The sequence below is a fragment of the Oncorhynchus masou genome, chromosome 2, assembly GCF_036934945.1.
Source record: "Oncorhynchus masou masou isolate Uvic2021 chromosome 2, UVic_Omas_1.1, whole genome shotgun sequence".
Classification (NCBI taxonomy): domain Eukaryota; kingdom Metazoa; phylum Chordata; class Actinopteri; order Salmoniformes; family Salmonidae; genus Oncorhynchus; species Oncorhynchus masou.
Window position 1 is genome coordinate 27,746,737 of NC_088213.1, and position 9,561 is coordinate 27,756,297.

The 9,561-nt window shown below is 42.5% G+C and overlaps 3 protein-coding genes across 5 annotated transcripts; 2 read left to right on the forward strand and 1 right to left on the reverse strand.

The window, feature by feature from the left end:
* Positions 1-269: 269 nt before the first annotated feature.
* LOC135557976 (DNA-directed RNA polymerases I, II, and III subunit RPABC5) lies at positions 270-1,491 on the forward strand. Of its 2 annotated transcripts, none has more exons than XM_064991727.1 (3): positions 270-374; positions 801-918; positions 1,088-1,491. In XM_064991727.1, exons 2-3 carry the CDS (start codon positions 824-826, stop codon positions 1,194-1,196), a joined length of 204 nt encoding a protein of 67 aa, XP_064847799.1. In that variant the 5' UTR covers positions 270-374; positions 801-823; the 3' UTR covers positions 1,197-1,491. The 2 variants fall into 2 exon arrangements, with proteins under 2 accessions (XP_064847799.1, XP_064847808.1); XM_064991736.1 differs by having other exon boundaries at positions 344-434.
* On the reverse strand, positions 1,489-5,416 carry LOC135557957 (cleavage and polyadenylation specificity factor subunit 7-like). 2 transcript variants are annotated; one of them, XM_064991702.1, is made up of 9 exons: positions 4,879-5,416; positions 4,362-4,571; positions 4,088-4,191; positions 3,530-3,675; positions 3,064-3,418; positions 2,809-2,927; positions 2,494-2,641; positions 2,151-2,394; positions 1,489-1,986 (listed from the first exon to the last, which is right to left on the reverse strand). In XM_064991702.1, exons 1-8 carry the CDS (start codon positions 4,960-4,962, stop codon positions 2,151-2,153), a joined length of 1,410 nt encoding a protein of 469 aa, XP_064847774.1. In that variant the 5' UTR covers positions 4,963-5,416; the 3' UTR covers positions 1,489-1,986. The 2 variants fall into 2 exon arrangements, with proteins under 2 accessions (XP_064847774.1, XP_064847765.1); XM_064991693.1 differs by having other exon boundaries at positions 2,809-2,930.
* Positions 5,417-5,648: 232 nt separating this feature from the next.
* LOC135557969 (succinate dehydrogenase assembly factor 2, mitochondrial-like) lies at positions 5,649-8,751 on the forward strand. The gene is made up of 4 exons (XM_064991715.1): positions 5,649-5,805; positions 6,661-6,884; positions 7,142-7,251; positions 7,486-8,751. The coding sequence occupies exons 1-4, from the start codon at positions 5,674-5,676 to the stop codon at positions 7,614-7,616; spliced, it is 597 nt and encodes a 198-aa protein (XP_064847787.1). The 5' UTR covers positions 5,649-5,673; the 3' UTR covers positions 7,617-8,751.
* Positions 8,752-9,561: the final 810 nt, after the last annotated feature.

A 9,561-nucleotide genomic window follows, 5' to 3' on the forward strand; every position in this document is an offset into this window, starting at 1 on the left:
CGTGCTGTTTAAAATTCTCAAAGAGATAACCAGTTCCAGATGTGACTCATGTGAATCTAGTCCAAATTTGAAAACTGAGGGGAGTCATATTCTAAACAGAGCCCTAATATCTTCGGAAAATCGAATGTGTACCATGAAAACAACAATAGGTTAAGGTAAATGGAGCTATGCATGAGAGGTAAATGGAGCTATGAATGAGGGGTAAATGGAGCTATGAATGAGGAGCAGCGCATTCAATCAAACCTTTCTAGAACCCCCTGTAACGTTGCAGTCCCTGAACATGCCCCAGTATTGAGGGAGGAGCGACGCGCATTTTTTTTCCTGTGTGCTTTCTTGCCGGTTAGCTAGGGTTACTGCAGAACATTTACTTTACAGTGAGTCGATAACTACTTTATTGTTTGAGTCTCTATTTAGCCATGATATAAAACACATTGGTAAACATGGCTGTTTATTCTAACACGTTTTGGTTAACTAGCTAGTTAAATGCAACGGGTTTGGAAATGTGCGCTAGCTAGTACTGTGTAACGTTTGCTAGCACTTGTGTTTACATGTCCACGCTTAGACTGAGCGTCAGTAAACCATAGCTGTCAAGTTTACAAAATTGATAGGCTATACGGTTTCGTTCAGTTATGCATTTATCATGTTATAGCTACCTTTTTCTTCAAGCCACAATTCTGCCGTTGCCTGGCTAGCTTAACATTAACTACGTTTTTTTCATTTAGCAGACGCTCTTAATCAGAGGAATTTACAGCAGAGTGCATACATTTTTCGTAATTCTGTTGCTCTGTTCTAATTTTCAGGGCCTCGGTCGAAAGAAATCAAAATGATTATCCCAGTCCGGTGCTTCACCTGTGGGAAAATCGTTGGTAATAAATGGGAGGCGTACCTTGGCCTCCTTCAAGCTGAATACACTGAAGGGTGAGATACATGTTTGTTGTGGTCATTGTTTACATTGTATTTCCCTAAAATTAATTCCTTTCTCAAAATATTGTGTATGTTTATTTAATTTGATATTTTTAATAGCTACATAGGCTACTCCTGAAACGTATCAAACTCTCCTATCTGCTCCCCTTTGTTTGGTTGGCAGTGATGCCCTTGATGCTCTTGGTCTGAAGAGGTATTGCTGTCGGAGGATGCTGCTGGCTCATGTAGACCTCATTGAGAAGTTGCTGAATTATGCACCCCTGGAGAAATGATGGATACAACCACCACAAGAATCTGGCTTATTTACAGACAAGCCCTTGCTGACAGCCAGTGAGGCAGTGCACCCTGATGGATTGACATCCTCAAGAGACTATTTTCCCACCTTGTTTGAATTGTACATGTTTTTTGTTGTTGGCTACAGCCACTTGACATGTAATTTACATCATTGTGTAAATAAACAAGACAGGAGGCGAACCCCTTTTAAGCAGCATGGGTCAGGCATTGAAAACTACCTAGTCCCCTTGTGTAGCAATCCCTTTTTGCAATAAACACACTTGTTCAAACTCATTTTAACAGCCTTTTTTAATCAGTTCAAATTTGATACAAAAGAAGGGGGAAGAGGGGAAAAACACACTGCACAATTCAACATACAAAAAAAATGTACCTCTGCTTTGTGCATGTCGGTGTGGCAAACAACAAAAGTTGCAGCCACGACCCTGAAACCGTCAATTTATAATCAAAAAATAAAATTACAAAGACAGGAACAGAGAAAGGGGGGGGTTGGTGATGGCTGAGATCAGAAGATTATGATAAGGTAAAATGATGTCAGAAGGTGAATTCACCAATTTGTAAGTCGCTCTGGATAAGAGCGTCTGCTAAATGACGTAAATGCTTGGTGGCTGCTGAGTACCAGGGAAATTTGAACGGGGGACTATGGACATTCATTTTGTCACACCATCAGTTCATCCATTATCCCAGACTTTTAAGCAGCTTGGTTCAGAAATAAAGTCCTGCCTCCCCTCCTACTCAAGCCTGACAGGGACAAAGACCGCCTAGAATGTCCTGGGGGGAAAAAAGATAAAAGTTCTGTCAGGAGTGCGTAAATACAAAGGTACAAACAGGTGCTTGGCAATTAGAGGCGTTGGTGTGAGTAAGTGGTGGTAGTCTGTAGATTACAGAATTAGAGGGGAGACGTGTTAGAGATACGACAGGGCCAGAGAGCTTACCTAGCGGTGCCGCTCGCGGTGCTCCCTATGTCTATCTCGTTCCCGAACACGCTCCCGGTCTCTCCCATCTCTCTCCCCACTTAGGGAGCGTTCTCGGTGCCGGCGGGACATTCCTGCAGCCTCCCATTCCTGGCTGTAGGACTCTTCCCTTTCTTCCCTTCCTCTACCTCTGTCCCGTTCTCTTTCCCTGTCTCGCTCCCTATCTCGGGAACGGTGTTCTCTGTCACGGGAACGGTGTCTTTTCCTACAAAGAGAACAAGTTAAGAGTGAGGCTACATTACAATATCCATTTGTGATGGAAGAACTGTCCATGAGAGGTCCAAACAATTTTTCCAGCACTGACCTGGAGCCATAAGACTTGCTCTCGATGGAGAAGAGGCAGTCTTTCAGAGAGGTGACAAGCGCTCGACAGCGCTCGTCCCCATACACTCTTGACTGCTTGATGACAGCAATGGCAGTCAAAAGTGTCTCAATGGCCAGGGGCATGTCTCCTACATGAGACAAGGTTACAGAGTTTATTACAACGACACGATTTAAGATGACCATGATCTGCATTGTGTACTGCACATGTCAATGTCTTTGGGTCTCTAGTCTAGATTTATCATCATGAATCTGTATTTGAGTGTCTAATGTAGGAATGTTTCAGAGAGAGTCTAACCAGCAGTAGCTCCAGACACAGCCTTGGTGATGGCGCTGCTGGCGATTGCTCTGTTTCTGTTCATCAGCTCATCAAACTCTCCCTCTGGCATTTGGGGTGTGGGCGCTTCACTGTCCCTGCTGCTCGAGAAAGAAACACTCCCTTACTGATCATCATCATACATATATACATACATATCCATACAACTTGTGATAGACATGTTTACCAATTAATACAAAATAATTCCATAATATAAAGTACAGTGGATGAGCTCACCTGTGCCGGTTGTACGGTGTGTTGTGTTGTTGACTGTAGTTGTCATGTTGTGCTGGAGGAAAGAAGGCGGGGTTGAGATGCAGGGAGGGAGGAGGATGGCTGGGGAGACGTAGAGGTGGTGGAGGGAAAAGGTGTGGCATGGGGGGAGGGGGAATGTGTGGGGGAAGGTGAGGGAAAAGAGGAGGCGGCAGCCTAAAGTATGGGACTGACAGAGGGGGAGGTTTGTTGTGAATGTGTTGGGGGTGGATAGTGTGAGGGACAGTGGAGTGGTTCTGGTTGAGCACAGGAGGGGAGACGGAGGCGTTTTTGTCCCCAGTATCTGACGACTCCTTTGAGTTAGAGCGCTGGGGGACACCTATGGAAAAGGATGAGGGACAGTTTGATTTTGTTTCTATGCAGCATTGGATATCTCTTACGAGATAGATTTGAGTACCAATTTATTTGCTGTAAGTGGATGTGTGCTTACGTTTATTAGCATGGGCTTCAAACACAGCAAGATTCTGGCGTGTGGCAAAGCGGCAGTCCACCTTTTCCCCATTAACATGACAATTTGGCAAAGTCTCCAGCAACTTCTGCAATGACTCTTCTGTGGCCACCACTACCTCAGCATATCTATAGAGATAAAAGACAAATATCAGCTAGTGTACTTTATGTTACCAGCTGGATAGAAAGGCTATTCCAGAGCTTTGAAAGGCCTTCACAACATAATCGACTAGCCATCAGTAACCACCAGAGCAGCCTTGTCCAGTTCTTCAGGGTCTGGAAACAACACTTTGGCTCTGGATCATGCACAGATAATAAATAATAAAACGTTGGTAGTCATCTGTAAGATCTGTATTTAGCTTAGCTACTGGAGCATCATATTTATTTGAAGACTATTTTGACTCAATAGGTGTCTCCAGGTCTTCCTAGAACACCATGGCCAGACCCAGTCATGAAATGACAAAACACCCAGTTAATAAACAGTGAAGAAATAGATCACATTAGATTAGAATGATGCCCAGTGGATAGGCCTAACTCTCACCCTCTGGACTGGCCATTAGCTCTGTTCTCAGCAAATTTGATCTCCACAATGTCCTTCACACCCAAGGTGCGAGCCACGTTAATAAGGTCTTTGTCAGAGGTCCACTGAGGAGAGAGGTAAAGGAGTACAAAGGAGAGAAAGAGGGAGAAGATGAGTAAAAATTAAGGATAGGGACAGAAAGGTAATAGGCCTAGGTGGCTGTATCTTATTACAGAACATAGGCTAATAGATTAGCAAACTGGATTGAAGGTAATAGTGATGGTGGGAGACTCACCCAGGAGAAGTTGCCCACATATAAAGCCAGTCTCTTGTTCCACACCCCACTGTAAGTGTACAGTATTGCCGGTTTGCTCTCCTCTTTCGTTGGCTGGTTCTTGCTGAGAGGGATAGTATCTTCTGAGAATTTCCTTTCCCGGCTCACAGAGCCAGTGAGCACATCATCATAAAGATCACTTGCCTCTGCTGTCATTGCAAAATCTCCATCCTATAGAGAGGACAGAAGATAGACATAATCCATCAATGCCTAGTTTATCACTCACAATGACCATCCATGATAAATCTGACAAACTACAAGATAACAATAACCTCCACATGTGTATTGTTGATATCAAGGATAAGAAATTGAATAGTATGATTGACATTAATTAATGTAAGATGTTGACATGCTGGTCATGCTAAAATCAAACCTCATTCAACAAGTTATTTTAGTTCCCACTTCAAGAATCTTCTGCATTCACTTTCAGCTTCTCACAACTACAGCTCTTTTCATAATCTCTCTCGGCCTGTCTCACCTCCCCGTTGTTTTGACTGAACTTCTCGTCGTAGATGTCTATGAGGTCAGTTGTACCGCCACCATCGGCCGCTTTAGCCGCCATCCCGAGTCCTGGGTTGGCAGTGCAGCCTCTGGCTACGTTTTCTCTCAGCAATCGACACTTGGCAATAAACGCAATTAAATAACTAAAGGTGCATATTTTGCACCTTTCCGTGCGTCTATGTTTTATTGATGTAGCTAGTCCAGCTGGCTAACGTTATCCAGTTAGCGTCTCAATATTGTTTAAAAAACTAGCGAGGTGACGAACGTTAGCGAAATGGCTAGCTAGCATCACCTCGCATTCCCTCCCATTGCAGGGAAGCTGGCGTGGACGGAATACCAAAGGCAAACAAATAAATTACAAACCCGGATTTAAAAAGTCAACAAATATTATACTTTCAAAATGTGATATAATTGTTATGGAAGTCTACATGCAAAAACAGATAACATTCAGGTAAACACTCAGCTAGCTTGTTGCTGCTACATCAGAACAGAAGCGGAATCGAGGAGTGCATCTCAAATATCTCCCGTGTAAAACAGGCATGATATTACGAGGTTCCGTAAACAATTATTTAGCTATCAGCTTAATAATATATGTTGTTACATACGTGAATATATAATGTAAATATGAGACATGTTGATAGACGTATTATTGTTTAACATGCATTTCAAGAACCATTTGGAAGAAGTAATAATTTCCCTTACCAATATGGCGCCTTTTATTTCCCCAAGCTGGAGCGGACATTTCCTGCTGTGTCCCCCTGTTATTATGTGAATGTCTTTAGCTAGCAGGGACTTGTCAATTTTGGGACACCGGCTGTTCTCGAGTCAACAAGAACAGTCACATCAGGATTCAGCAGTCACAAATAAGAAGGACACAATGCTGTCTGCTTTCGTTGCTAAAAGAGTGAGTCGTATTTGGAATATAAACGTTAGGCTACACGGACTATTTGAATTAACCTTGTATCCTCATTTACGTTGTATATATATATTTTTTAAACCTTTGTACGGTCTCTATTCACACGCACATGGGCCTACACACACCATCATCTGCTCATTCACACATAATATGCACATACATTTATACTGACTCTACACGCACACGCTGCTGCTTTTGATGCCTCGTCAGTTTTACCCCTATACATATCTACCTCCATCACTCCGGCTTCTCTGCACATTGTAAATATGGTATTTGAACTGACCCGGTATATAGTTTTTATTATTTTTATTTCACCTTTATTTAACCAGGTAAGCTAGTTGAGAACAGGTTCTCATTTACAACTGCGACCTGGTATAGTATGCTTACTTGCTGTGTTCTTCATATTTCTTCTTATTTATCGTGTTTCTTCTTCTAGTTTTAGCCTCATTGTTTTTGATTATTGCATTGTTGGGCTTTGAGTTTGCAAGAAAGGTATTCCACTGTACTTGGGCATGTGACATTGAAACTTGTTAGGACAGTCGATTGAATGTAGTAGCTAACGTTAGCTAGCTAGATAACTAATGCCAAGACTGGCGAGCTAGCTGGCTAGAAATGCTGTCTATTCTGACTGAAGCTAACTAAAGTTAGCCCATAAACCTAGTTGACTACAGAGTTTGAAAGCAATTTTCTGCATCTGATTTAGCCTATGACCTTTGCCAATCTGACTTGTGAGTACCCTACAGGACAGTCATTGTAAGCTACTTTTCTAGCATTAAAACCATATCCATGTCGTTGTGTACAGTCAGTCCAGTTGTTGGTAAGGATGTTGTTTATCTTGTCCAGCTGGTAAGTGGGGTATGCCAGGCGTCATGGAGACCAGCTGTGGCAGAACTAGTAACTACACGGGGTTACAAAGGAGAGGCACCTGATGACTCTAGGGGTGACCTAATTGAGATCCCCCTGCCCCCCTGGACAGAGAAGGATGGTGAGACCATGGACATCAAGAGACGGCGCCTGCTCTTCCAAAGCCGAAAGAGGGGCATGCTGGAGAATTGCATATTGCTCAGGTGAGTGGACCACTGATCATACTATATATATTTTAGTATTGATTTTAGCCTTCTATTTAATCACGAGCAAAGCTCATACTACGATAGAGATATAAGGAATTTATAAACCATCAGGTTTAAGGTCAGGCAGCATGTGTGGTCAGTGGCAGAGGCATGATTTAATTATAGTGTGCAACTTACAATATGTGTATCTGAGTCTTGGACACATTTCAAAACCATACACTTGCACACACCAATCATTGTCTTTCCCCTTTCAGCCTGTTTGCCAAACAATATCTTAATACAATGACCGAGCACCAGTTAAGACAGTATGACAGACTGATCAATGAGCCTAGCAACGACTGGGACATCTACTACTGGGCAACAGGTGAGGAGAGTGGTTCAGCTTCATATCTTATCAACCGTGATTATCCATTCTGATCTACACCAGGGCAAGCAAAGACATATAATACAGTTAGTTATACTGTTGTTTAGAAATAGTTCTTATTTTCAAGCTGTTCTGCTTGACTTTCTTCGTGTTATGGTGAGCCAATTCGCCCATTCTATATGAAATGTCAGTTGAAGTTAACTGAATGTGTGTTTTTTTCCCTCTTCTCAACAGAGGCCCAGCCTGTACCTGATGTGTACACAGGTGAAATCATGGACCTACTGAAGGAGTTCACTAAGAACAAAGATCAGGAACAGAGGCTGGACGCACCTAACCTGGAATACCTGGACAAGGGGAGCCAGTGAAGCCTGGTTGACACATCCCTCTCAGGGTGTTTTCACATATAGTCTCCTTTAAAATAACTGATCTCAGTCCTCTTTAAAGTGAGCTCTGGGGTAAAAAAAGAAGCAAAAGGTCTCAGTTCTCTTTGTATTCACATTGCCCATGCCTTTGAATGAGGACTCAGCTTTTTTTGCCAGTTCACTTCACCTATTTTGTTGTCAGAGTCCTCTTTTCATTCACATTGCTATGTTTAGAAATGAACCAATATCATTTTACAACATTCATTCAATGCACTGTGGGTGCAGGACAAGCCATTCAGTCAGAATGTGTTATTGGACAACAAAATATACCATATACCTACTTACATTTAGGAAGCTAAAAGATTACAATTATGTCTCATTTTTAACTAAATGCAATCAGAATATTAACATATAAGTATTATTGGTAACAGAACAACTGCAGATGAAATAATGCTGTAATAGAGCTGTTGCCCAGGTGCCCATTATCTGAACTAAAAACTCCAGGCATATCTTGGCATTTGGTCATCCTTGTTAATCAAGATCCTTAAACAACACATGTTTCCCCCCCCCCCCGCAAATCTGCACATCACAATTTTATCTAATTTGTGGCACCAATGTGAGGGGAAATTGTAGTGAACACGGTGTTGCAGTAGTCTACTGTGTGGTGCGGGAATAATGACAAGCGAAGCTGGGGATCTTTGTGTTCACATTGCCCTAAAAATGGGAACCAAACTCAGTCCACCTCTCGCGATGGTCTAAGTTCGCTTCGCTTCGGAGTTCATTCTTTGGTGGTCTGAGTTCTTATGGATTGTTCACACTATCACACTGCACAAAAAAAATATAGTGGAGAAAAAAATTGGCTGGAAAAGGACCAAGTGTGAAAACACCCTCAGAGAATGCCAATGATTCTCATCATAATTTACCAGAGAAACCCTCCTAGACAAGGACAATTCCTGCAGAAAGCCATTGCACTACATGCATATTTCTATCACTGGCCTTATTCATAAGACCTTCAACAGAGAATGAAAATAATGACGAGTACACGGATGTGCAAGGTAACTATACTGAACAAAAAATATAAACACTACATGTACAGTGTTGGTTACATGAGCTGAAATAAAAGATCTCAGAAATGTTCCATATGCACAAAAAGCTTATTTCTCTCAAATGTTGTGCACACGTTTGTTTATTTCATTGTTAGTGAGCAATTCCCCTTTGGCATTTCACCCACCCTGCTCATGTTTGGTTTCTAGTGAATACGACCCAGGTGCTTGGGTGAGTTGCAGTGTCAGTGCATGGACACCAGGGGGAAGCAAAACTACTGTTTCATTCCCTTTTTACACCCCAACTGCACATCACTACTAATCACAGGTCTAAGGTAACATACTGGGAATGCAGATTCTAAAACATGAAGCTCAATACTCACTCTTGAATGCAGAGATGCAGGCACCAAAACAGTTAATAGGTAAATTATATAAGGTTATTGTGGGTTGCACCGTCAAGCTATGGACAATCATGCTGTCCTTGATGTCTGTAATTAGCTTTCAGCTCAGTAACTCAGGCTAAGATGATTCATAATGTAGATAGATATCTGCATAACATTAATAGGTAAGGCTCCTTTTAATAGGCAAGGCTCTCCTTTCACCACGAATGAGTAAACGTATTCTGCTGTGCATAATGTTTGTGCGCGTGTGTGTGTATGTTTGCACTGGGTATGTGTAATCGGTGTGAAATGGCTAGTTTGCGGGGTGCGCGCGAATAGTGTTTCAATCGGTGACGTCACTCGCTCTGAGACCTTGAAGTTGTTGTTTCCCTTGCTCTGCGAGGACTGCGGCTTTTGTGGAGCGATAGGTAACGATGCTTCGACGGTAACTATCGACAATGTGTGCGGAGGATCCCTGGTTCGAGCCCAGATAGGGGCGAGGGGAGGGACGAAAGCTATACATTG

Bases quoted from the DNA above. Each gene is read 5' to 3' on its own strand.
- LOC135557976 (XM_064991727.1), top strand. From the start codon at position 824: ATGATTATCCCAGTCCGGTGCTTCACCTGTGGGAAAATCGTTGGTAAT. The intron at 919-1,087 runs GTGAGATACATG...TTTGGTTGGCAG, and splicing joins CAAGCTGAATACACTGAAGG to TGATGCCCTTGATGCTCTTG.
- LOC135557957 (XM_064991693.1), bottom strand. From the start codon at position 4,962: ATGGCGGCTAAAGCGGCCGATGGTGGCGGTACAACTGACCTCATAGAC. The intron at 4,192-4,361 runs GTGAGTCTCCCA...CTCTCTCCTCAG, and splicing joins ATGTGGGCAACTTCTCCTGG to TGGACCTCTGACAAAGACCT. The intron at 3,419-3,529 runs GTAAGCACACAT...CCTTTTCCATAG, and splicing joins TGAAGCCCATGCTAATAAAC to GTGTCCCCCAGCGCTCTAAC.
- LOC135557969 (XM_064991715.1), top strand. From the start codon at position 5,674: ATGTCTTTAGCTAGCAGGGACTTGTCAATTTTGGGACACCGGCTGTTC. The intron at 5,806-6,660 runs GTGAGTCGTATT...TATCTTGTCCAG, and splicing joins CTGCTTTCGTTGCTAAAAGA to CTGGTAAGTGGGGTATGCCA. The intron at 6,885-7,141 runs GTGAGTGGACCA...TTCCCCTTTCAG, and splicing joins GAGAATTGCATATTGCTCAG to CCTGTTTGCCAAACAATATC.